The 27,572-nt window shown below is 47.2% G+C and overlaps 1 protein-coding gene across 1 annotated transcript in view; it reads right to left on the bottom strand.

Annotated features, from left to right (window-relative positions):
• Window positions 1-12,573: 12,573 nt before the first annotated feature.
• The window catches only part of pycr3 (pyrroline-5-carboxylate reductase 3), a 28,654-nt gene continuing 13,655 nt past the window's right edge, over window positions 12,574-27,572 (bottom strand). The window contains exons 3-6 of the mRNA XM_085987369.1: window positions 22,915-23,094; window positions 19,859-20,071; window positions 18,267-18,359; window positions 12,574-16,287 (exon numbers count right to left, since the gene is read on the bottom strand). Of these exons, the coding sequence (XP_085843495.1) occupies window positions 16,105-16,287; window positions 18,267-18,359; window positions 19,859-20,071; window positions 22,915-23,094 (669 nt within the window). The 3' untranslated portion in view covers window positions 12,574-16,104. The remainder of the gene's footprint in view (window positions 16,288-18,266; window positions 18,360-19,858; window positions 20,072-22,914; window positions 23,095-27,572) is intronic.

The raw sequence follows: 27,572 nt of genomic DNA, 5'->3' as shown, positions 1-27,572 counted from the left end.
GCGTTTGGAATGTTTGACGTCTGCAGTGAATTAAAAACATAGGCCTCTCGCTGAAACAGCAAGGCTGCTGTATCTCTACACCATGGAGACACGTTTCTTTTGTGTTGCCATAGCTGCCCCAGCTATGAGTCTTGATGGTCAAAAACAGATGATGTGAGAGTGTTTTTTTTTAATTCATTGATGGGATGTGGGCGTTGCTGGCTAGGCCTGCATTTAGTGCCCATCCCTAATTGCCTTTGAGAAGATGGTGGTGAGCCACCTTCTTGAACCGCTGCAGTCCATACGGTGTAGGTACACCCACAATGCTGTTAGGATGGGAGTTCCAGGATTTTGGTCCAGCGACAGTGAAGGAACGGCGATACAGGTCCAAGTCAGGATGGTGTGTGGCTTGGAGGGGAACTTGTAGGTGGTGATGTTCCCATGCGTCTGCTGCCCTTGTGACTAGAACCTGCGTAAGCCAAGGTGCTGCAGATGTGGCATCTATATGATTGGATTGTGTGTTTTGGGTATAAGCACAATATTGGTTCAGGAGGACTCCATAGGTTTTGAATGAGAGCAAGGGTATGAGAGGGGGGTCTTAACAGCCACAAAGTGGAGAAGATTTCAGGAAAAATGAAGGAGACACATGGGAGATGAAGAGAGATAAGAGACAAGAGGACACAGGGTGCAGCCTACTCAGAGTAATTAGTCTCTGTAAACTGCTGCTCAAATACTGTAATCTATGAAGTCTTGCTTGTGCTGAATAAAGTTAAATCACCGTCCCCAATACAGGTCAACCACCAATCATTTGGAACCAGGGTCCCTCTGGGATCTTACAAAACTTTTCCTGAAGGCACTGACTCTCACTTGGGTATGGCTCAAGCAGTACTGGTTGCCCTCTGGAATATTGTTCAAGTAGCCATTATTCATATCTGAGTTTTGGCAGTGAGTGTTGGTAGACTACTCCTTGCGGAGAACAACACAGCCAAATTGGAACCTATCCGCACATAATGGCCACATGAGCACTTCCCAGCAAGGGTGTTGGAAGCAGACTAGATCAATAAACATTTCAGTATCTTTTAAACCTTTAGGATACAATGTGCTTTAAAATGGACTTCTGAGGAAGGATGTTCTTGCCATGGAGGGAGTGCAGCGAAGATTCACCAGACTGATACCTGGGATGGCAGGAATGACGTATGAGGAGAGATTGGGTCGATTAGGCTTAGATTCGCTAGAGTTTAGAAGAATGAGAGGGGATCTCATTGAAACATAAAATTCTAACAGGACTGGACAGACTAGATGCAGGAAGGATGTTCCCGATGGCGGGGGAGTCCAGACCAGGGGTCACAGTCTAAGGATAAGGGGTAAGCCATTTAGGACAGAGATGAGGAGGAATTTCTTCACCCAGAGAGTGGTGAACCTGTGGAATTCTCTACCAAACAAGACAGTGGAGGCCAATTCATTAAATATATTCAAGAAAGAGTTGGATATATTTCTTAAGGCTAAAGGGATCAAGGGATATGGGGAGAAGGCAGGGACAGGGTACTGAATTTGGATGATCAGCCATGATCTCATTGAATGGCGGAGCAGGCTCGAGGGGCCGAATGGCCTACTCCTGCTCCTATCTTCTATGTTTCTATGGACTTCATTATGTTGTAATCTTAAGAATGACAATGTACGAAAATTCTGCAGAGATATTTCAGTGATGTCTTTCGTCAGCAAAATGTATTAACAACTTGCACGTATCACGCCTTTAACATAGCAACACATCCCAAGAGGCTTCACAGTTGGGAGTAAGACTCAAGCAATAGGTGGGTGAGGGAACCAAGGAATGTGGCCTAAGGCACTGTCAAAGATGTAGGTTTTAAAGAGGATAGCAAAATACTGCGGATGCTGGAAATCCAAAATAACAACAGAAAACGCTGGAAAAACTCAGCAGGCCAGGCAACATCGGCGGAGAGAGAAACAGAGTTAACGTTTCAGGTCGAAACCCTTCTACAGAACTGGAAAAAAGCAGGAAATGGAACAGATTAAAAAGCAAGTTGGGGGCTGGGAAATGGGGGAGGGGATGAAAGAACAAAAGGGAAGGTCTGTGAGAGGTGGAGAGACATTAAGAGATATTCAAGGCGAGACGAGATGGTAATAGGACAGGTAAAGAGACAAAGGATGGCTCTAGATGAAGTGTGAAATGCGCTGGCAGAATGAGGGACAGCTGCCATGTGGGAGAGAGAAAAAAAAAGGAAAAGGCACAAACCAAAAGTGTGGATAAAAAATATATAGAAAAATATAATAGGGGCCAAGGTTATGATCTGAAATTGTTGAACTCGATATTGAGTCCAGAAGGCTGTAAAGTGCCCAATCGGAATGCAGGGCATTCTGGAGGGGGAGGGCGAACAGCCAGAGGTCGTGGTCCACATTGGTACCAACGACATAGGTAAAAAGAGGGATGAGGTCCTGCAGCAAGAATTTAGGGAGCTAGGTAGAAGATTAAAGAGCAGGACCTCAAAGGTTGTAATCTCTGGATTACTCCCGGTGCCATGTGCTAGTGAGTATAGGAATAGGAAGATAGAACAGATGAATGCGTTGCTAAAGGGATGGTGCAGGAGGGAGGGCTTTAGTTTCCTGAATCACTGGGTCTGCTTCTGGGAAAGGTGGGACTTGTACAAGTCGGACGGTTTACACCTGAACCAGAGGGGGACCAATATCCTTGCGGGGAGGTTTGCTAGCACTGTTGGGGGGGGGTTTAAACTAACTTGGCAGGGGGATGGGATACAGAGTGGAGCTATAGTAGGGGGTGATTTACAGCCAAATACGGAGGAAAAAACAAGTCAGCTGGGAAGGCAGAGCAAATATGTGAAGGCAAAAGGGAATATGGCAAGGCTGGAAGGCATTTATTTTAATGCAAGGAGTCTTGCAAATAAGGTGGATGAACTGAAGTTGTTGTTGAACACATGGGAGTACGATATTGTTGCTATCACGGAGACATGGTTGAGGGAGGGTCAGGACTGGCAGCTCAATATTCCGGGGTATAGAATCTTCAGGCGAGACAGAGGGGGGTGTAAAAGGGGAGGGGGTGTTGCAATATTAATTAAGGAGTCAATTACTGCTGTAAGGAGGGATGATATATTAGCGGGTTCCTCTAATGAGGCCATATGGGTAGAACTTAAAAACAAAAAGGGGGCAAGCACTTTGCTGGGAGTGTACTATAGGCCCCCAAACAGTCAGGGGGAGATAGAGGAACAGATATGTAGGCAAATCTCAGAGAAGTGCGAAAATAATAGGGTAATAATAGTGGGGGATTTCAACTTCCCCAATATTAATTGGGATAGTCAGAGTGTGAAAGGCTTAGAGGGTGCAGAATTCTTAAAGTGCATCCAGGAGAGCTTTTTGAGCCAACATGTAGAAAGTCCTACAAGCGAGGGGGCGGTACTGGACCTAATTCTAGGGAATGTAGCCGGGCAAGTGGTGGAAGTGTCAGTAGGAGAGCATTTTGGCGACAGTGACCATAATTCGATGAGATTTAAGGTGGTCATGGAAAAAGACAAAGACGGCCCGGAAATAAGGGTTCTAAATTGGGGGAAGGCCGATTTTAATATGATAAGGCAGGATCTGGCCAAAGTGGACTGGGAGCAGCTACTTATAGGAAAATCCACATCAAAGCAGTGGGAGACTTTCAGAAGGGAAATAGAGAGAGTACAATGCCAACATGTTCCCGTAAAGGTCAAGGGTGGGACCAACAAGCAAAGGGAACCTTGGATGACAAGGGATATACAAAAATGCATTAGGAAAAAAAGGGGGGCTTTTGGCAGTTACAAAAGACTAAAGACGGAGGAAGCATAAAAAGGAGTATAAAAAGTGCAGGGGCATACTTAAAAAAGAAATTAGGAGAGCGAGGAGGGGCCATGAAATAACACTGGCGAGCAAAATGAAGGAAAATCCTAAGATGTTTTAAAAGTATATTAAGGGCAAGAGGATAACCAGGGAAAGGGTAGGGCCCATTAGGGACCAAAGTGGCAATCTGTGTGTAGAGCCAGATGATGTAGGCGGGGTTTTAAATGAATTTTTTGCATCTGTGTTCACTATGGAGAAAGACGATGTAGACATAGAAATCGGGCAAGGGGACTGTGATATACTTGAACATATTAGCATCGAGAGGGAGGAGGTACTAGCGGTTTTAGCAGGCCAAAAAGTGGATAAATCCCCAGGCCCGGATGAGATGTATCCCAGGCTGCTGTGTGAGGCAAAGGAGGAGATTGCAAGGGCTCTGACACAAATTTTCAGAACCTCTCTGGCCACAGGGGATGTACCAGAGGACTGGAGAACAGCTAACGTAGTACCATTATTCAAGAAGGGTAGCAGGGATAAACCAGGGAATTACAGGCCAGTGAGCCTAACATCTGTGGTAGGGAAATTATTGGAAAAAATTCTGAGGGACAAAATTAGTCTCCACTTGGAGAGGCAAGGATTAATCGGGGATAGTCAGCATGGCTTTGACAAGGGTAAATCATGTCTGACCAATCTGATTGAATTTTTCGAGGGGGTGACTAGGTGTGTGGATGAGGGAAATGCTGTGGATGTGGTATACATGGACTTCAGTAAGGCTTTTGACAAAGTCCCGCATAGGAGACTGGTCAAGAAGGTAAGAGCCCATGGGATCCAGGGTGCCTTGGCACGTTGGATCCTAAACTGGCTGAGTGGCAGGAGGCAGAGGGTGATGGTCAAAGGTTGCTTTTGTGACTGGAAGCCTGTGTCCAGTGGGGTACCTCAGGGATCGGTGCTGGGTCCCTTGCTGTTTATGATCTACATAAATGATTTGGATGAGAATGTAAAAGGTATGATCAGTAAGTTCGCAGATGACACAAAAATTGGTGGGGTGGTAAATTGCGAGGAGGAAAGCCTCAGGCCACAGGACGATATAAACGGGTTGGTCAGATGGGCGGAAAAGTGGCAAATGGAATTTAACCCTGAAAAGTGCGAGGTGATGCATTTTGGACGGACAAATAAGGCAAGGGAATACACAATGAGTGGTAGGACCCTAGGAAGTACAGAGGGTCAGAGGGACCTTGGTGTACATGTACATAGATCCCTGAAGGCAGCGGAACAGGTAGATAAGGTGGTTAAAAAGGCATATGGGATACTTGCCTTCATTAGCCGAGGCATAGAATATAAGAGCAGGGAGGTTATGATGGAGCTGTACAAAACGCTGGTAAGGCCACAGCTGGAGTACTGTGTGCAGTTCTGGTCGCCTCACTATAGGAAGGATGTGATTGCTTTGGAGAGGGTGCAGAGAAGATTCACCAGGATGTTACCTGGGATGGAGCGCCTCAGCTATGAAGAAAGACTAAACAGGCTGGGGTTGTTTTCCTTGGAGCAAAGAAGGCTGAGGGGGGACCTGATTGAGGTGTACAAAATGATGAGGGGCATAGATAGGGTAGATAAAGAGGAACTTTTCCCCTTAGTAGGGGGGTCAATAACAAGGGGGCATAGATTCAAGGTAAGGGGCAGGAGGTTTAGAGGGGATTTGAGGAGGAACTTTTTCACCCAGAGGGTGGTTGGAGTCTGGAACTCACTGCCTGAAAGGGTGGTAGAGGCAGGAACCCTCACAACATTCAAGAAGCATTTGGATGAGCACTTGAAATGCCATTGCATACAAGGCTATGGACCAAATGCTGGAAAATGGGATTAGATTGGACAGGGCTTGATGGACGGCGCAGACACGATGGGCCTCTTTCTGTGCTGTATAACTCTATGACTCTATGCTGTTCCCCGAGCTTACGCTGGGTTTCCGTGGGATTCGGAAGGCGGGGAGAGATGTAGCAAGCAAAGGAGTTTAGAGTGTTCCAGAGTGTGGAAGCAAGGTGGTTCAAGACTCTGCCATTGAGGGTGGGGTTGCCAAGTTTGCCAATGCTCCTGGATTGTCCGAAACGCTCCTTGAAACGAAGATGAATCTCCTGGGTACTGCTGCAAATAACCCGGAAGAAAATGCAGAAGTAGGTTTGCGTGTCGTGGTGACGCTTTGAATGACCTCTAACATATTATTTTCAAATTGTTTGGCAATTGGCTGAAAAAGTTTTTACAAAACTACCCAAGACAGAAAAACAAAGCTCTTCCCACCCCTTCCTCAAAGACAAGGGGGTGGTGGGGGGAGGGAAATATTAGTATCGACATTACTGACTGACACTGATGAAAGGTCATCGGCCTGAAACGTTAACTTCGTTTTTCTCTCTCTACAGATGTTGCCTGACCTGCTGAGTATTTCTGTTTTTATTACTGATCACAAACTCCTTTTAAACATTTTAAAGATTATAGTTTTCAAAATATATTGCAGGGTTAAACCATAACAGGTGGTATTTGGCTGCTGTACTGACGTTTGCTCAGTGATGTCTTGGATATGTGGGAAAAGGGGTACATAAGAACATAAGAAATAGGAGCAGGAGTCGGCCATTCGGCCCTTCGAGCCTGCTCCGCCATTCAATGAGATCATGGCTGATCTTCTGCCTCAATTCCATTCACCGGCCCTATCGCCATATCCCTTGATGCCCTTACTAGTCAGAAATCCATCGATCTCTGTTTTGAATATACCCAATGACTGAGCCTCCACAGCCCTCTGGGGTAGAGAATTCCAAAGATTCACCACCGTGTGTGAAGAAATCTCTTCTCATCTCAGTCCTGAATGATAACGTAAATTCGGAATATTACTTTGGACTACATGAAGAAAGACTAGAGGAGATAAATGAAAATGAGCAAAAAATAAATTTAGTATAATATCCGGAAAAACTGTTTTTACTCAAAGAATGATCAGCATTTGGAATAATCCGGCGAGTAAGGGACTCGAAAGAGAAACAGTAAGGATAGTTAAAATAGAATCAGATAGAGGGATGAGCTTTGATGGCTTTTAATAATCACTGACTTTTCTTATAAAAATGTGTATTTAGAAAATACTTTTAACATAGTAAAACATCCCAAGGCGCTTCATGGGAGCGTAATCAGACAGAAATTTGACACCAAGCCAAAGAAGGCGATATTAGGACAAGTGACGTGAAGCTTGGTCAAAGAAGTAGGTTTTAAGGAGCGTTTTAAAAAAGGAGAGTGAGCAAGTGAATTCCAGAGATTAGGGCCTAGACAATTGAAGGCATGGCCGCCAATGGTGGGACAAAGGAGATGGGGGATGGACAAGAGGCCAGAGTTGTAGGAACACTTTATAATAGCGCTGGTTAGGCCACAACTGGAGTATTGCGTCCAGTTCTGGTCACCACACTTTAGGAAGGATGTGAAGGCCCTCGAGAGGGTGCAGAGGAGATTTACCAGAATGGTTCCGGGGATGGGGGATCTTAGCTACAAGGACAGGTTGGAGAAGCTGGATTTGTTTTCATTAGAGCAAAGGAGGTTGAGCGGTGATTTGATATAGGTGTACAAGATTATGACGGGTTTGGATAGGCTAGATGAGGAAAGGCTGTTCCCACTAGTTGATGATACAAGGACTAGGGGACACAGATTTAAGGTTTTGGGCAAGAGATACAGGGGGGATGTGAGGAAAATGATTTTTACACAGCGAGTGGTGAGGACCTGGAATTCGCTGCCGACAGAAGTGGTGGAAGCGGACACACTCAATGCTTTCAAGGGGAGACTGGATAGGCACTTGAGGGAAATAAATTTGTAGGACTACGGGGATAGAGTGAATGGGACTCACTGGATTGCTCTACAGAGAGCCGGCACGGACTCTATTACGTCCGTGAATGATTGAGACACGGACAGCAGGAGTTGAACAAAACAAGTCTTTACTGATGGAAGTCAATAGTGAAACTGAAACAACAGAGGCTCGCTAGCGCCTTTTATACAGGGGTGGTCACTGCCGGTACTGCAGTCTGAGACCAGTTATTCTCTTAAAGGTACATACACAACAATTCCTCCCCTTTTAGATAAACAGTACATAACGTTCATTTAACAACTAAATGATAACTAATTACAATCACAATTACGGTTGCTAGATACATTGGTTAAGTTTAAGCAATTATAAGTTCAGTCTTTGAGGAGGCTCCCTGATTCTGTCTGGATAACGCCTCTTTGGGGTATCAGGTTCTTCTGGCAATGTTGAGTCGGGATCAATGTCGTTGTTTGGTTCATCTGCTTCCAATATTACCGGTTCTGCGGTAGCTGCAATTGGAACGTCGATTTCATTACCAGGTGTATCAGGTTGTGGTGTGGAGTTGACGTTTTCCAGTGACTCTAGAATCTGGTCAGCATGGCGTCTTACAATGCTCTCCCCAACGTCCACGGTGTACATGAGAGGTCCTTGTCGTGTACAAATCGTTCCTGGCTGCCATTTCTCAGTGCGGTAGTCCCGGGCCAAAACTGGTTGACCTATCTTAAAACTCCTGGTCGGCCTTTCATTCATATTCTGAAACTGCCTGTTCTCCACATCTCTTCGGACGTTTGGCTTAACCAAATCCAAGCAGCATCGTAGTCTTCGATTGAAGAACATCATGGCTGGAGTTTGGTTGGTAACTGCATGTGTCGCATTCCGGTAGGCAAACAAGAAGTTGTCCACCTTGTGTTGTAGGGATATATCTTCATTACACATTGCCTTGATAGCCTTCTTAAATATTTGGACAAACCTCTCGGCCAATCCATTAGTGGCTGGATGATATGGGGCAGATGTGTAATGCTTAACACCATTGTTCTTTAAGAACCTCCGGAACTCTTCAGACACAAACTGTGGTCCATTGTCAGAGCAAATCTGTTCAGGCAGCCCATTCCTGGCGAATATGGTTCGTAAAACTGTGATAGTTTTTTCCGTGGTGGTTGAGGACATTTTTATTACCTCTGGCCACTTTGAATGTGCATCCACCGCAATTAAAAACATCGAGTCCATGAAGGGACCAGCAAAATCAATGTGCACCCTTTGCCATGGAGATGAGGGCCACTCCCATGGATGCAGAGGAGCTTGTGGTGGGGCATTTTGGACCTTCTGGCATCCTGCACAGCTCTTGGTCATCTCTTCAATTTCTCTATCGATTCCCGGCCACCACACAAATGCTCTGGCTAAGTTCTTCATTTTTACCCCACCCAGATGACCCTCATGAAGCTCACTGAGCACTCTATCCATCAACTTAGGTGGAATTACTACTCTGGATCCACACATCAAGGTTCCTCTGCACACTGACAGCTGTTCTCTTCTCGGCGAGAATGCTGGCAGCAGTGGTTCGCCATGTGCTGGCCATCCCTTCACCGTTAAATCATAGACCCGTGATAGTGTCGGGTCATTCCGTGTTTCCTTTTCTATGTTTGCATTCGTCACAGGGAGACATTCGACTATGGTCGAGTGGAATAACTCCATTGGATCCACTGCAAGGTCTTCTTCTTCCACCGTCGGCAACGGTAGGCGTGACAATCCATCAGCATTTCCATGCTGTTTAGTTCCTTTGTACTCGATGTCATATTGGTGTGCCCCTAGGAAAAGGGACCACCTCTGCAGCCGTTGTGCTGTCATTATCGGTACGCCCTTCTGAGGGTTGAAAATGGAGACAAGAGGTTGATGATCGGTTAGTAGAGTAAATTTTTGACCGTGCAGGTAGTGATTGAACTTCTTCACCCCCCACACTAGGCTGAGGGCCTCTCTGTCAATCTGGGCGTAGTTACGCTCGGCAGAAGTTAACGAGCGTGACGCAAAAGCTATCGGCCTCTCTAAACCATCAAGGAATTTATGTGACAGTACCGCCCCAATGCCGTAGGGAGACGCATCACACGCCAGTCTGATCGGCAGTGCTGGGTTGTAGTGAGCCAATACTTCCCTTGAAGTGATTAAGTCCTTACTCTTCTGAAAGGCCCGCTTACAATCATCGCTCCATTTCCATGCTACCCCCGTTCGTAGCAGGGCGTTCAGTGGGTGCAGAATTGTCGACAAATTCGGCAAAAACTTATGATAGTAATTCACCAATCCGAGGAATGACCTCAGTTGCGACACATTTTCAGGCGCTGGGGCCTTAACAACCGCTTCAATTTTGTCAGGGGACTTATGTAACCCCTCTTCATCAATCACATGGCCACAATATGGTATCTGTTTCTTAAAAAATTCGCACTTGGGGCGGTTGGCTCGCAGCCCATGTTCCCGTAGTCTAGTGAGCACCTGTTCTAGGTTGTTAAGGTGTTCACTGTCATCTTCACCCGTCACAAGGATGTCGTCCAAGTAACACTGAGTCCCCGGAATCCCTTGCAGGACTTGTTCCATCGCTCTTTGCCATATCGCCGGAGCCGATGCTACTCCGAATACCAATCGATGATACTGGTAAAGACCTTTGTGAGTGTTTATCGTGAGATACTTCCTAGAGGACTCTTCAACCTCCATCTGCAAATATGCTTGTGCTAGATCAATTTTTGTAAAACGCTTCCCTCCAGACAGTGAGACAAAGATGTCTTCTATCCTTGGAAGAGGATATTGTACTGTGTGAAGGACTGGGTTCACCGTCACCTTGAAATCCCCACAGATGCGAATCTTCCTTGGCTCCCCGGACTTATTGCTTAACGTTTTCTTCATGACAGGAACGATGGGTGTCGCCCACTCGCTCCAGTCGACCTTAGACAACACGCCTGCCTTCTCCAGATTCTCCAGCTCTGCCTCGATGGCTGGGCGAATTGCATATGGTACCGGTCTTGCTTTGAAAAACTTGGGAACTGCATTCTCTTCTATTTTTATCGAGGCAGTTACGCCTTTAAGCGTGCCCAGTTCTTGTTGAAATACCTCTTTGGCGTTAGCTAAGATTGTTGACAATCGTCCAGGAGTGACGTCTTCATCTTTTTTGCCGTCCACCGTCATTGCATGAATGGAGTGCCAATCTAAGTTTATCTTCCTGATCCATTCCCGTCCCAATAACGGTGGTCCACCATTTGGCAGTATGTAGAGATACAATTTCCGTATTTCCTTGCCGTTGTATTCGACAGGCACCCTTATTTTTCCTCTGGGGTATACTTTTTGCACCGTATACGTCGTCAAGACGATGGATGTCTCTCTCAAGGGTATGTGTGAAAATAGCTGCTCGTAGTCTCGTCGATTCATGACGGTTAGCGCTGATCCTGTATCCAATTCCATTTTAACTTGGGACCCTGCTATCGTGAGGGTGACCCAAATGGTTCGGTGATCCTCTTTTGCGATTACATTGTGAAGTTTGAGACAGCTTAGTCTCCTGTTCCCGGATTCACTATCGCTCATTTGGTCTTCGGAACTACTGTCCGTCATCTTTTGTACTTTCTTGTACGGTTCCTTAGTAGCCTTTTTGTTGTCGCTGGTCTTCTTCCCAGACCTGCAAACTCGTGCAATGTGTCCCATCTTCCCGCATTGCCTGCATATTTTGTCTTTGGACCAGCAGTCCTTCTGGTCATGGTTAGTTCTGCCGCAGCGATAACATTTTGCAAATCCCCGTGTCATTTCGTGGGTGCCGTATTCCTGTGGTTTTTGTTGAATTTCTGCAGCTCCCCTGGCTGCTGCTTCATACGATACTGCCACGCTGAAAGCCTTATCTAGCGTCAGCTCTTTCTCTGCGAGTAACTTCTTCTGTGTTCCTTCACTCCGGAGTCCACAGACAAATTTGTCCCGTAGGGTATCTGCCAGTCCTGCTCCGAACTGGCAGTGCTTTGATAGCTTGCGTAGTTCCGTAAGGTACTCAGCATTGCTCTCATCTTTATGCTGAGTTCTCCTGTGGAATTTAAATATTTCTGCTATCAACAGCAGTGCAGGGTTTAGGTGTTCCTGTAGGACAGCAACAATTTCGTTAAAACTCTTCGCCTTCGGTTTGGCTGGAGTAATCAGGTTCTGCAATAGGCCGTACGTTCTAGCGCCCATTACGTTTAGCAGTATCGATGCCTTTTTCTCCTCCACTATTTCGTTTGCCTCGAAATATACCTCGACTCTTTCCACATACGTGGTCCAGTCCTCTATTGTATTATCAAAAGCAGTGATACAGCCAGTCTTCGGCATCTTGCAAATCTAAAATGGCGCCTCCCGCGCTTTGCCTTCTTCCCTGATTTAACAAAATGGCGCCTCCCGCGCTTTGCCTTCTTCCCCGCTGTTGCAACCTGCAGCTCCTCGCGGTTTCTTGCGCGTTTAATATTTCTTTTTTTTAAAATTATTTTCCCGTCGTGGAACATCACTGTGGGATTCTTGCCTCCCTCTTCGCGGGTCTATACGCAGCCCGGCTTCGTAGCACCGGCCACGCCCTGTGTGCCCCACCCTCTCTCTTCTTCCCGACAACGCTGCTCGGCCCCGTTGCAAACCACCCGCTCGAGTTCGCGACTGCCGCAGCCCAGGAAAGATCAGTGCACTACCTGCCACCAGCCCGAATAGCTGAAGCACCGTCGACAGGAACCAGGCCCCACTTCCGACAGCTTCTCCAGCAATCTTCAACTCTGCAAACCCAGGGGCGGATGCCCACGGTCGACGCCTGTTTCTACTGCCTCTTACTTTCTTTTCTTTCTGGCCTCGACCTCTGCTCACTTCGCTGTAGGAATGGATCCCAGGAGGTGGTGCAGACTGTAGGTAGGCTCGTATCTGCTCGTCGCCAGTATTATGCCCGTGAATGATTGAGACACGGACAGCAGGAGTTGAACAAAACAAGTCTTTACTGATGGAAGTCAATAGTGAAACTGAAACAACAGAGGCTCGCTAGCGCCTTTTATACAGGGGTGGTCATTGCCGGTACTGCAGTCTGAGACCAGTTATTCTCTTAAAGGTACATACACAACAGACTCGATGGGCCGAATGGTCTCCTTCTGTGCCGTATGACTCTGTGACAGAGTTCTTGGAGCGTTGTAGGGCTGGAGGAGGTTACAGAGATAGGGAGGGGAGAGGCGAGGCATGGATGGATTTGAACACAAGGATGAGAATTTTTAAATTGCGTTGTTGGTGGACCGGGAGTCAATGTACTGAAGAATTCTAAGCTTCTTAATATGGAATATTTGGTGTCTACTCTTGAGAAGGACTAAATAAAGCCTATGGGAACTGTCAGGGTAGATGCTCGCCCGGGAACCTTGAGATGGATAAAGGAATAGACTTGAAACCTTAGAATAGCAGGTTAAATACTAGGTAAAAGGGAATAATAGATTAAAGTATGAACAGCAAAGGAAGAATAACTCTTGTGCAGCCAATGCAATCGAAACAAAATTACAGGTAGACTAATTTGGGATGGATCGCTTACCGAGGTACGGATCGGTTATAACGAAACACCAATTGATCAAAATCAAAACGCATCATGGAATTGTTTAGAGCTCTAGCTGCCTTGAGAACGCACGTATGGCAGATTGACTGGAACCAGCTGTACTGTTCAAGGACACTTACTTATTTTGCCAACAGCGAAAGATCAGGAAATATAACCAAGGACAGCAGCTTTGCTGAACTGTGGGAAATGAAAAGAAGCAACAGCCTGTTGTGCCCAGCAACAGACTCAGGAAGAAAAGACTGCAGTGATTTTCAGGAGACCACAAGCGCCATTCGAGGAAGATGTCAACAAAGAATTAACCACTACTCTCCCAGAACAAGGACCCAATTTTCCTCGATTCTGAATTGTGTTCCGCAGAATAAGGCAGTATGACATCTCCAACTGGAAAAACTGCTGTGTCTTAATGTCAATAAAATTACTTAGTGTTTAAAACCATTTTAGTATCTCGGTTGATTCTTGATCTTATGGACCTATTAAGAGAAACCCTACAGTGCAGCAAGCACAGGGATGATAAGTGAACGGGACTTTCAGCAGCAGATGGGCGGAGACAGGGGTGGATAGTACGATGGTGGAAATCGGCGGTCTTGTTGATGGTAAACATATGGGGTCAGAAACCAGGCTCGGGATCAAATAGGATGTCAAGGTTGAGCACAGTCTGGTTCAGCCTGAGACAGTGGCCAGGAATGGAGTTTGTGGCGGGGGGAGGGCACCAAGAAAATGACTTCAGTCTTCCCAATGTTTAATTTGACTAAATTTCAGCTCATCATTGAATGTTGAACAAGCAGTCTGACAACACAGAGGCAGTGGAGGGTTGAGAGAGGTGGTGGTGAGGTAGAGCTGGGTGTCGTCAACGTACATGTGGAACCTGGTGTTGTGTTTGGAATGATGTCGCCAAGCAGCATGTAGATGAGGGATAGTGGGGGCTAAGGCTAGATCCTTGCGGGACTCCAGAGGTGACAGTGCAGGAGCGGGAGCAGAAGCCATTGCAGGAGATTCTCTGGCTACAACTGGATAAATAAGAGTGGAACCAGGAGATGGCAGTCCCACTCAGCTAGACAATGGGGGAGAGGCGGTGGAGAAGGATGGTGTGGTCAAATTTGTCAAAGGCTGAAGACAGGTCGAGAAGGATGAGGAGGGATAATGCACCACGGTCACAGTCACACAGGATGCCATTTGTGACTTTGATTAAAGTAATTTCAGTGCTGCAGGAGGGGTTCAAGCATGGAGTTGTGAGAAAGATAGGCATGGAGTTGAGGAAAAGATGGGCACAGATTTAAGCGGGAACAACATATTCAAGGACTTTGGGGAGGAAAGGTAGGTTGAAGATGAGGTGGTAGTTTGCAAGGACAGAGGGGTCAAGGTTGTTTTTTTTTTCAGGGTGAAAACAGCAGGTCTGAAAGGGAGGAGGAACAGTGCCTGAGGAGAGGGAACCGTTTACAATATCAGCTAACATTGGGGCCAGGAAGGGACGTTGGGTGGTCAGTAATTTAGTGGGAACAGGGTCGAGAGAGCAGGAGGTAGATGTCATTGGATAAGATGAACTCGGAGGGGAGATCGGAGAGAAGCTAGATAAAGATGAGAGTTCAGGGCTAGGGCAGGGGGGAACCTTGGATGGCAGAAGGGAAGGATGCAGCGGAGCGGATGGTCTCAATCTTAGTGACAAACAAGTCCATTAGATCCTCGTACTTCTTGTTAGATGAGGATGGAGGGGGCAGGGGAGAGCATTTTAAGGAGATGGTTGGTAGTGGAGAAAAGAAGCTGGGGGTTAGCTTTGCATTCCAGGATGACCCTGGAGTAGTGAGCAGTTTTGGCAGAGAGCAGGGTCCGAAAGTGCTTGATGTGGTCCAGCCAGATCTGGCGATGAACGGCTAAACCAGTTGTGTGCCATAAATATTCAAATCTGCGTTCCTTGGACTTAAGGGAGTGAAGATGGTGGTTGTACCAAGGGGAACGGCCGGGGTGGAGAGAGTTAGAGCTTTACTGGGGACACAGGCATTAAAGGTGGAGGTGAGGGTGTGATTGAACAGACCGGTAGCTGCAGAAGTATTGTGGTGAATGGAGGGCCAAAGGCTGGACAGTTGGGAATTTAGGCAGGTATTGGAAGGTATAACCAGATGGGGAGGCTTCAGTAAGGGGCAAGGTGTCATCACCCAGGAGGTAAATTTCTGTCAAGACCATGCAAGGGCCTTGTTCTTTAAACTAATGTACTGTAAATCCAAGTGTTCCTGTGCAGCATTTACACTGATAATCAAACTAAAAGCTCAACCAGTGTAACACCCAAGCGATTGTGAAGTGCTCATACACAACCAGGGCTCACAAGAATGACCATGAATGCCCACTGGTTGTTGACAAAAGCTGACCAAAGTGACTCGTTAGATTGAGAGTGAAGCTCCCGCCACACTGTCCCAACAATGTGCCCAGCCTGTACCTCAGAATGCTGCTTCCCACTGCACCAGTTGGACAATTTTCCCCACACGTGACCTCTGAAGGAGTGGGTTGAGTGAAGCATAAAGGCTCGAGTGGAGCATAAACGCCGGCATGGACTGGTTGGGCCGAATGGCCGGTTTCTGTGCTGTATATTCGATGTAATTCCGCCCCAATTCATTTTACGCAGGACCGTTACACCCAGCAAACAGAGCAGTCCTTCTTTCCAAGTCAGGCCCCACAGATGAAAAGCCCTCTGCACCACCCAGTTCCTCAATGGTTACACGGGATCGGATGGTTTATGAAGTTTATATTTTAATGTTGGATTTCAGATGCGCCTCGAGCCTCAGATGAACTCCTGAACTAGATTACACCCCCTCGTTAATCCCTCCTGGGCCCTAGAAACCGATGACGAACATTGTAAAGCTCAGGGAATTACAGAATGGTTCTGGAGCATTCCCTGCCGCCACTGTGCCTTCCACCGTCGCGGTGACTAGTTTTTGCCCAGCTCGCGCGCCCGGTTCGTCGCAGCTTCGACGGCATTCATCACGGTGCTGCGTAGGTTGCCCTTCTCCAGCTCGTACAGGCCGTAGATGGTCGTCCCGCCCGGTGTGCACGCGTCGCTCTTCAGTTTTCCCGGGTGGTCCCCGGTCTCCAGGATCATCTTGGCAGCTCCCTGAGGAAAAGGTATCACACAAACAGAAAAAAAGAAATGCTTGAAATATACTTTATTACAATAACATTTATTATATAAAATATTAATATTGTATATATTACAGGCGTCTCCCAGCTCTTCAGCCTATAATGAAGAAACATAGAAGATAGGAGTAGGCCATTCGGCCCTTCGAGCCTGCTCCGCCATTCAATGAGATCATGGCTGATCATCCAAATTCAGTACCCTGTCCCTACCTTCTCCCCATATTCCTCGATCCCTTTAGCCTTAAGAAATATATCCAACTCTTTCTTGAATATATTTAATGAACTGGCCTCCACCGCCCTCTGTGGCAGAGAATTCCACAGGTTCACCACTCTCTGGGTGAAGAAATTCCTCCTCATTTCAGTCCTAAATGTCCTACACCTTATCCTTAGACTATGACCCCTGGTTCTGGACTCCCCGACCATCGGGAACATCCTTCCAACATCTAGTCGGTCCAGGCCTGACAGAATTTTATAGGTTTCGATGAGATTCCCCTCTCAATCTTCTAAACTCCAGCGAGTATAAGCCCAATCGACACAATCTCTCCTCATACGTCATTCCTGCCATCCCAGGTATCAGCCTGGTGAATCTTCGCTGCACTCCTTCCATGGCAAGAACGTCCTTCCTCAGATAAGGCGACCAAAACTGCACACAATACTCAAGGTGTGGTCTCACCAAGGCCCTGTACAACTGCAGCAAGACATCCTTGTTCCTGTACTCGAACCCTCTTGCTACAAAGGCCAACATACCATTTGCCTTCTTAACCGCCTGCTGCACCTGCATGCTTACCTTCAGCGACTGGTGCACAAGGACACCCAGGTTTCTTTGCACTTCTCCTTCTCCCAATCTATTGCCATTCAAATAATAATCTGCCTTCCTGTTTTTGCCACCAAAGTGGATAACCTCACATTTATCCACATTATAGTGCATTTGCCATGTTTCTGCCCAATCAGAAACTCCTTTGATTCAATCAACTCTACCTCTTTGCTTCCCAAATTGCAGTAAGTTTTGCTATTTAACTATATCAAATCAAAGTATTAGGTAAAAATAAGGACAGAATGTAAGATGGAAATTGAATTAAGTCTGCGCGCCCTGGTCTAATTATCTACTGAAGATTATACTTGGTCTTTGCTCCCCATGTGCAACATTATGGGAGATTCACTAAATTTTTGTCAAGGGCTACAATCACAAGCTGTATTTGGTTTAGGGGTCACCCTGAGGAATGTTGCATCAGTGACAAGACACGGGTCTGCGCTTAAACTATTGCACACGGACCGCCGATTTCAAATGTACCACCCACGGCAGTTGCCAAGTGAAGGCAAGACACATTCCCACTCTGTCACCTGACCCCGACTGTCAATCCCGGGTGTCTGTCTCTCTCTCTCTCCCTATTCCCATCAGCTAGGAACATGCGTCTCTTCCTCTCTTCCCACTAACAGGGGGTGTCCCTTTCTCTCTCTCCTGCCCCCGCACCCCCACCCACCCCAAGCTGCATTTGGCAGCTCCATGCAGATAAGTTTATCAACACCAGTTTTTTTTCTCCCCTCCTTTCCTGAAGTCACCGACTCATTGCTGGGGTGTGGTTACACCGACACCAGCCACTCTCTGGTGCTTCACCCAGCTGGACACTCCTTGTATGCAAGTCTGAACGGTGTGCATCAGCAGGATATTGGACTGCAGGGGGCATCACAGTTGAACCCAATCCTGTCCTCACAATCGAAGAGGCACTGTTTATTGATCAGGAGGGATTGATATAATCCATCCCTAACCCAGGATCGTTGAGACCATTGTAGAGCCTCTATCACTGCCTTGGCTGAGATCAAGTAACTCCGTTCAGACCAGGGGCTGAACCTGGGACTCCCCTTGTCTGTATAACTCATAGCAAGCCGTGAATTTACCCACTAACGCGAGGGAGCAGACAACTTCAATTCGACAATGACTGACGTTGTGTCACCTACCAGCAGCGTCTGAGCGACAAGCTTCTTCGACAAGTCATACGGCATTCCCATCTTAACACCCCCGTCCACCAGCGCCTCAGCAAACAGGTAGACCTACACAATTAGAAAGTCTGGTGTTTATAACAGTGTCTTTCACAACCTCAGGACATTCCATGCACTTTACAGCCAATGAAGTATTTTTTTTGAGGTGTAGTCGCTTTAGTAACGTAGGAAATGCAGCAGTCAATTTGCACACAGCAAGGTCCCACAAACAGCAATGTGATAATGACCACATAATGTTTTTTTTTTTAGTTATGTTGGTTGAGGGATAAATATTGACCAAGATACTGGAAAGAACCCCCCTGGCTCTTCTTCAAAATACTGTTCCTGTATTGCAGGAGGGAGGAAAGAAATCACCCAGGGTTAGCTCTACCAAAGAGCCGGCACAGGCATGATGGGCCGAATGGCCTCCTTCGGTGCTGTATCATTCTGTGATTCTATGGTTCCAGTTCCTGATCACTATCCAACAAGATTTGGCATTGCTGTGATGTTTCCCAAGGTTGAATAACTGATACTCATTCTCAGAAGCCCACCTATGACGAATGACCACTTGGGAGAGGTTGCAGAGGGTAGCTAGTACCAGAGGTCATCCAGTGCCCTAGCAAGGGGGCCAATAAGAACATAAGAAATAGGAGCAGGAGTAGGCCAATCGGCCCCTCGAGCCTGCTCCGCCATTCAATAAGATCATGGCTGATCTGATCCTAACCGCCAATCCACTATCACAGAACCATCTCCTGAATCTAACAGAATTAGACACACGAAATAGGAGCAGGATCAGGCTACACGGCCCCTGGGCCCGCTCCGCTACCCACAGAGCCATGACCGATCTGAACCTAGACTCATGTCCAAATTCCTGCCCGCTCCCCATAACCCTTAATTCCCTTTACTTCTAGGAAACTGTCTATTTCTGTTTTAAATTTATGTAATGATGTAGCTTCTACAGCTTTTTGGGGCAGCATATTCCATGGACCTACCACCCTCTGAGTGAAGTAGTTCCTCCTCATCTCAGTTTTGAAAGAGCAGCCCCTTATTTTAAGACTATGCCCCCTAGTTCTAGTTTCACCCATCATCAGGAACATCCTCCCCGCATCCACCCGATCCAACCCCTTCACAATCTTATATGTTTCAATAAGATCGCCTCTCATTCTTCTGAACTCCAATGAGTAGAGTCCCAATCTACTCAACCTCTCCTCATATGTCCATCCCCTCATCCCCGGGATTAACCGAGTGAACATTCTTTGTACTGACTCGAGAGCAAGTATGTCCTTTCTTAAGTATGGATACCAAAACTGTACGCAGTATTCCAGGTGCGGTCTCACCAATACCTTGTACAACTGAAGCAATACCTCCCTATTTTTATATTCTATCCCCCTAGCAATGAAAGCCAACATTCCAATAGTTTCAGGAAAGGAATGAAAGCTCGATCTTATCCTTGTAGACACTGCTACACGTGCACTGACCAGGCAGTGCCACATGGGGTGGTGCACTTAGCTGCAGCCCATCGAGCCAGCACAATTACATAGTCAAGTCCTACTCCCCGCTGCAATACGTACATATGCCACTCCGCTCCCACTAATCCCCGTGTGGATGTCTAGGTAGGATTCTGGGGTCTCTTCACACAGCCCACAGGTAGATACAAGGCTCTTCAGGAGAGTGGCTTCCTGCTCCCCAGCATTGCTTCCACGGCAAAACGCCATCGAGCCCTGCTGCACCACGCACGGAAGGTTCGGCATCATCCGCAACACCTTGGTCCCAACAGGCAAGAACTGAGAAGAGAGAGTTACAGCTCAGGAGTTCGGAGTATGAGAATTAACGAAAGGCACTTCATTAAAATAAATCCAAGAGTTTACATTCACACGTGTTCACTTTATGAAGCCATTGTATATTTGGAGTACATGGTGCTTATGGGAGGAGTAAATTGTACAATCTGGTTTATTAGAATGGCTGTGTCTGCACCCAGAGCAATACAAGTTTAGGGAGCAGTGGCAATTTGCTTGTTCTTGGTCTATTGGGATCACTTGGGTCCAGGATCGGAGGCTGTCTACTGATAGACAAGTGCATCTTAAAAGGTGAGAGAGGTGGAGAGGTTTAGGGAGGGAATTGAGAGCTTAGGGCTGAGGTGGATTGTTATGTCCTTCCCGGTCAGTGGAAGGGTCCCTGTGCTGAAAGGGGGTGTTTGGGGGGGCGGCAGGTACCCGTGCTTCACACTGTTCGGTAGTTCTTCAATTCAAGATGGAGACCAAACTGTTCGAGCTGGGATCTGACCTTTCCTTTTATTAATTCATGGGATGTGGGCATTGCTGGCAAGACCAGCATTTATTGCCCATCCCTAGTTGCCCCTGAGAAGGTGGTGGTGAGCTGCCTTCTTGAACTGCTACAGTCCTTGTGGTGAAGGTGCTCCCACAGTGCTGTTAGGGAGGGAGTCCCAGGATTTTGACCCAGCGACGATGAAGGAACGGCGATATACTTCTAAGTCAGGATGGTGTGTGACTTGGAGGGGAACTTGGAGGTGGTGGTGTTCCCGTGCGTCTGCTGCCCTTGTCCTTCTAGGTGGAAGAAGTCGCGGATTTGGGAGGTGCTGCCGAAGAAGCCTTGGCGAGTTGCTGCAGTGCATCTTGTAGATGGTACACACTGCAGCCACGGTACGCTGGTGGTGGAGGGAGTGAATGTTTAAGGTGGTGGATGGGGGTGCCAATCAAGCGGGCTGCTTTGTCCTGGATGGTGTCGAGCTTCTCGAGTGTTGTTGGAGCTGCACTCATCCAGGCAAGTGGAGAGTATTCCATCAGACTCCTTACTTGTGCCTTGTAGATAGTGGAAAGGCTTACATCTGATTTGTTGTAGGGAGGTCTGCATTCTGCCACAGAGAAAAGAAGCTGGTAGCAACAGCATGTGCTAGGCTTCTTATTGCAGAGGACCCTTGTTATTCAGTGGGCAGGTGCAGCAAGCATTAGGTTGGATCCTCCAGGACAGCAAGACCAGTCATGGTCTTTGTGGGTCCTCAGAATATCTGAGTGCAGGGCTGTAATTAGGGGGTTATCAGACAAAATCTGACAACGAGCCGAAGAAGGAGATATTAGGGCAGGTGACCAAAAGTTTGGTCAAAGAGGTAGGTTTTAAGGTGCGTCTTAAGGGAGGTGCAGTGGGGAAAGAGTTAAACTGACATCGCTGGCAGTTTCACTGAATAGTGTAAGGAAGGACAGGGACTACCATGAAAGACCACATCCAGAGAGATGCGGTCAAAGATAGCTGACCTTTGGAGAGATATAAAACAATTAAATGGAGACAGGATGTCCAGCATTTCAACTGCCCGTAAGAACTTTATTACCTAGGTTACATTCCAAGGTATCTTTTAATTAGCATTCAGCAGTTTGAGTGATTGATTGAGGAGGCAGCTTACACATGTTTATATTAAGATTCGTAACCAATCCGTGAAGGTGCATGCAGGCCAAGATCCAATCAGGTGGCAGGAATGAATTTAGCATGAGGTGGCCGGAATGAATTTAGCATGAGGTGGCCATGCTTACTGTAATGTATAAAAATGTAGTGTTTTCTGTAACAATTTGGAAAGGTCTGGCTAAGACAGAGCAGACTGTCTCCCCACTGGTGCAATAAAGACGACTTGACTATCGATCTAAAACCTTGTGTCGGGTGTTGGTTTAAAATACTCCACAACAGAGGAGAGAGAGAGGCGGAAAGGTTTAGGGAGGGAATTGCAGAGCTTAGGGCTGAGGCAGCTGAAGGTACGGCCACCAATGGAGGGACGAAGGAAATCAGGGATGCGCAAGAGGCCAGAATTGGAGGAACGAGTTCTGAGGGTTGTAGGGCTGGTGGAGGTTACAGAGATGGAGAGGGACGAGGACATGCAGGAATTTGAACAGAATGATAAGAATTTTGAAATCCCTGGTAATTATTACCTGCCATTCTGAATTCAAGGAGTAGCACAGACGTGTAGAAAACCAACCATTCTGTATAAAACCAGTAACACAAAAGCAAAATACTGCGGATGCTGGAAATCTGAAATAAAAACAGAAAACGCTGGAAATACTCAGCAGGTCAGGCAGCATCTGTGGAGAGAGAAACAGAGTTAACGTTTCAGGTCGATGATACTTCGTCAGAACTGATGAAGGGTCATCGACCTGAAATGTTAACTCTGTTTCTCTCTCCACAGGTGCTGCCTGACCTGAGGAGTATTTCCAGCATTTTCTGTTTATTATGGTATGAAACCAGTGTTCTGTGGCCAATCTAACCATGTCCTAAGCTGTATATTACTGAGAAGATTCTTCAGTTCCCCCAGGGTAGGGAGGGGAAAAAGAAAATCAGTCCTGACTGCTATCCAGCAATCCCTGCTGAAATGTGCAATTGCGTGCAGACACACATCGGGCGAGTACAGGAATGGGCTCAGCTGCCACTCTCACTGTCAAGGGTCACGTGAACGATTGCCAGACGGGTGAGGTACTGGAGGGCGATTGGCCGATTTGACACCAAGAAGTCCACACCTTCGGAAGAGGAGGGGATAAGCTGGTGGCAAATCTCCCCTCAAGAAATACTCACTTGGATCGCACCCACTCCCCCACCCCCCCCCCCCCCAACCTGAGGCGTGTCTACTCACTTTTTCCAGCGTTTCTATGGTAACCCCAGCTGCCACGGAAACGATGAGGTGCGCCGGCGTGACGAATGGAGAAATGTCTCTCAGGACTCCGGGCAGGATGTAAGGCTTGACGCTTAGAAAGAGGACGTTGCAGCTCTCTACCACGGAGGTATTCCTGTGCGTAGTCTGCATCCCAGCTTCCTACAGAGCAAGGCACAATAGGAACAGAAGGAAATCCGGAGCGAGAAAAGATAATTCGACCAGCAATCACACTCCTTCCGCATACAACCCGCTCCATCATGGACTTTACCCGATTTCCTTGGGAAAGCTCGGTTTAGTTTCTTCCCCCACCCCCCCGCCACAAGTTAAATCAAAACGCCCATCACCAATCTTCCTTTTGTCATTGAACAACTTCTCTCCCCACATGACGTAGGGTCATCCAGACTCGAGTCATCGTTGGCTTGTTCTCTCTACACAGATGCGGCCGGACCTGCTGTGATTTCCAGCAAAAAAAAAGTTTTTTTGTCTGTTTTTTGTTTTTCATACAGACCCCAGCATCTGCAACATTTGACCCCTTGTGACCCCACCTCATTGTTCTTTGATGTAATGTTTTCCTGACTGACCTGTTTGGACACCATTCACACCTTTGATTGCTGTGATTATCTCTCTGCCGAGGTGTGATAAATGGCAGTTGGAAAGATTACCTGTAAACATCTGACATTATTCTCTGACTATATAAGCTGTGTCTTTATGCATTTCTCCACTTCACCTGACGAAGGAGCAGCGCTCCGAAAGCTTGGGATTTCAAATAAAACTGTTGGACTATAACCTGGTGTTGTGTGACTTCTTACATTTCCCCACATGAAGGCACTGACTCTTTCCTGGGTACAGTTTCTAGAGCTGACTCTTTCCTGGGTACAGTTTCTAGGGCTGACTCTTTCCTGGGTACAGTTTCTAGAGCTGACTCTTTCCTGGGTACAGTTTCTAGGGCTGACTCTTTCCTGGGTACAGTTTCCAGAGCTGACTCTTTCCTGGGTACAGTTTCCAGAGCTGACTCTTTCCTGGGTACAGTTTCTAGAGCTGACTCTTTCCTGGGTACAGTTTCTAGAGCTGACTCTTTCCTGGGTACAGTTTCTAGGGCTGACTCTTTCCTGGGTACAGTTTCTAGAGCTGACTCTTTCCTGGGTACAGTTTCTAGGGCTGACTCTTTCCTGGGTACAGTTTCCAGAGCTGACTCTTTCCTGGGTACAGTTTCCAGAGCTGACTCTTTCCTGGGTACAGTTTCTAGAGCCGACTCTTTCCTGGGTACAGTTTCTAGAGCTGACTCTTTCCTGGGTACAGTTTCTAGAGCTGACTCTTTCCTGGGTACAGTTTCTAGAGCTGACTCTTTCCTGGGTACAGTTTCTAGAGCTGACTCTTTCCTGGGTACAGTTTCTAGAGCTGACTCTTTCCTGGGTACAGTTTCTAGAGCTGACTCTTTCCTGGGTACAGTTTCTAGAGCGGACTCTTTCCTGGGTACAGTTTCTAGGGCTGACTCTTTCCTGGGTACAGTTTCTAGAGCTGACTCTTTCCTGGGTACAGTTTCTAGGGCTGACTCTTTCCTGGGTACAGTTTCCAGAGCTGACTCTTTCCTGGGTACAGTTTCCAGAGCTGACTCTTTCCTGGGTACAGTTTCTAGAGCTGACTCTTTCCTGGGTACAGTTTCTAGAGCTGACTCTTTCCTGGGTACAGTTACTAGAGCTGACTCTTTCCTGGGTACAGTTTCCAGAGCTGACTCTTTCCTGGGTACAGTTTCTAGAGCTGACTCTTTCCTGGGTACAGTTTCTAGAGCTGACTCTTTCCTGGGTACAGTTTCTAGGGCTGACTCTTTCCTGGGTACAGTTTCTAGGGCTGACTTTCCTGGGTACAGTTTCTAGAGCTGACTCTTTCCTGGGTACAGTTTCTAGAGCTGACTCTTTCCTGGGTACAGTTTCTAGAGCTGACTCTTTCCTGGGTACAGTTTCTAGAGCTGACTCTTTCCTGGGTACAGTTTCTAGAGCTGACTCTTTCCTGGGTACAGTTTCTAGGGCTGACTCTTTCCTGGGTACAGTTTCTAGAGCTGACTCTTTCCTGGGTACAGTTTCCAGAGCTGACTCTTTCCTGGGTACAGTTTCTAGAGCTGACTCTTTCCTGGGTACAGTTTCTAGAGCTGACTCTTTCCTGGGTACAGTTTCCAGAGCTGACTCTTTCCTGGGTACAGTTTCCAGAGCTGACTCTTTCCTGGGTACAGTTTCTAGAGCTGACTCTTTCCTGGGTACAGTTTCTAGAGCTGACTCTTTCCTGGGTACAGTTTCCAGAGCTGACTCTTTCCTGGGTACAGTTTCTAGAGCTGACTCTTTCCTGGGTACAGTTTCTAGAGCTGACTCTTTCCTGGGTACAGTTTCTAGAGCTGACTCTTTCCTGGGTACAGTTTCTAGAGCTGACTCTTTCCTGGGTACAGTTTCTAGAGCTGACTCTTTCCTGGGTAGAGTTTCTAGAGCTGACTCTTTCCTGGGTACAGTTTCTAGAGCTGACTCTTTCCTGGGTACAGTTTCTAGAGCTGACTCTTTCCTGGGTACAGTTTCCAGAGCTGACTCTTTCCTGGGTACAGTTTCTAGAGCTGACTCTTTCCTGGGTACAGTTTCTAGAGCTGACTCTTTCCTGGGTACAGTTTCTAGAGCTGACTCTTTCCTGGGTACAGTTTCTAGAGCTGACTCTTTCCTGGGTACAGTTTCTAGGGCTGACTCTTTCCTGGGTACAGTTTCTAGAGCTGACTCTTTCCTGGGTACAGTTTCTAGAGCTGACTCTTTCCTGGGTACAGTTTCTAGAGCTGACTCATTCCTGGGTACAGTTTCTAGAGCTGACTCTTTCCTGGGTACAGTTTCTAGAGCGGACTCTTTCCTGGGTACAGTTTCTAGGGCTGACTCTTTCCTGGGTACAGTTTCTAGAGCTGACTCTTTCCTGGGTACAGTTTCTAGGGCTGACTCTTTCCTGGGTACAGTTTCTAGAGCTGACTCTTTCCTGGGTACAGTTTCTAGGGCTGACTCTTTCCTGGGTACAGTTTCTAGGGCTGACTTTCCTGGGTACAGTTTCTAGAGCTGACTCTTTCCTGGGTACAGTTTCTAGAGCTGACTCTTTCCTGGGTACAGTTTCTAGAGCTGACTCTTTCCTGGGTACAGTTTCTAGAGCTGACTCTTTCCTGGGTACAGTTTCTAGAGCTGACTCTTTCCTGGGTACAGTTTCTAGGGCTGACTCTTTCCTGGGTACAGTTTCTAGAGCTGACTCTTTCCTGGGTACAGTTTCCAGAGCTGACTCTTTCCTGGGTACAGTTTCTAGAGCTGACTCTTTCCTGGGTACAGTTTCTAGAGCTGACTCTTTCCTGGGTACAGTTTCCAGAGCTGACTCTTTCCTGGGTACAGTTTCCAGAGCTGACTCTTTCCTGGGTACAGTTTCTAGAGCTGACTCTTTCCTGGGTACAGTTTCTAGAGCTGACTCTTTCCTGGGTACAGTTTCCAGAGCTGACTCTTTCCTGGGTACAGTTTCTAGAGCTGACTCTTTCCTGGGTACAGTTTCTAGAGCTGACTCTTTCCTGGGTACAGTTTCTAGAGCTGACTCTTTCCTGGGTACAGTTTCTAGAGCTGACTCTTTCCTGGGTACAGTTTCTAGAGCTGACTCTTTCCTGGGTAGAGTTTCTAGAGCTGACTCTTTCCTGGGTACAGTTTCTAGAGCTGACTCTTTCCTGGGTACAGTTTCTAGAGCTGACTCTTTCCTGGGTACAGTTTCCAGAGCTGACTCTTTCCTGGGTACAGTTTCTAGAGCTGACTCTTTCCTGGGTACAGTTTCTAGAGCTGACTCTTTCCTGGGTACAGTTTCTAGAGCTGACTCTTTCCTGGGTACAGTTTCTAGAGCTGACTCTTTCCTGGGTACAGTTTCTAGGGCTGACTCTTTCCTGGGTACAGTTTCTAGAGCTGACTCTTTCCTGGGTACAGTTTCTAGAGCTGACTCTTTCCTGGGTACAGTTTCTAGAGCTGACTCTTTCCTGGGTACAGTTTCTAGGGCTGACTCTTTCCTGGGTACAGTTTCCAGAGCTGACTCTTTCCTGGGTACAGTTTCTAGAGCTGACTCTTTCCTGGGTACAGTTTCTAGAGCTGACTCTTTCCTGGGTACAGTTTCCAGAGCTGACTCTTTCCTGGGTACAGTTTCTAGAGCTGACTCTTTCCTGGGTACAGTTTCTAGAGCTGACTCTTTCCTGGGTACAGTTTCCAGAGCTGACTCTTTCCTGGGTACAGTTTCTAGAGCTGACTCTTTCCTGGGTACAGTTTCTAGGGCTGACTCTTTCCTGGGTACAGTTTCTAGGGCTGACTCTTTCCTGGGTACAGTTTCGAGAGCTGACTCTTTCCTGGGTACAGTTTCTCGGGCTGACTCTTTCCTGGGTACAGTTTCTAGGGCTGACTCTTTCCTGGGTACAGTTTCTAGGGCTGACTCTTTCCTGGGTACAGTTTCTAGAGCTGACTCTTTCCTGGGTACAGTTTCTAGGGCTGACTCTTTCCTGGGTACAGTTTCTAGGGCTGACTCTTTCCTGGGTACAGTTTCTAGAGCTGACTCTTTCCTGGGTACAGTTTCTAGAGCTGACTCTTTCCTGGGCACAGTTTCTAGCGCTG

Source organism: Somniosus microcephalus, chromosome 5 (assembly GCF_052327205.1).
Source record: "Somniosus microcephalus isolate GS21.2 chromosome 5, FLI_Smic_1.0, whole genome shotgun sequence".
NCBI classification, from domain to species: domain Eukaryota; kingdom Metazoa; phylum Chordata; class Chondrichthyes; order Squaliformes; family Somniosidae; genus Somniosus; species Somniosus microcephalus.
This window is presented reverse-complemented; position numbering and strand designations above follow the sequence as displayed.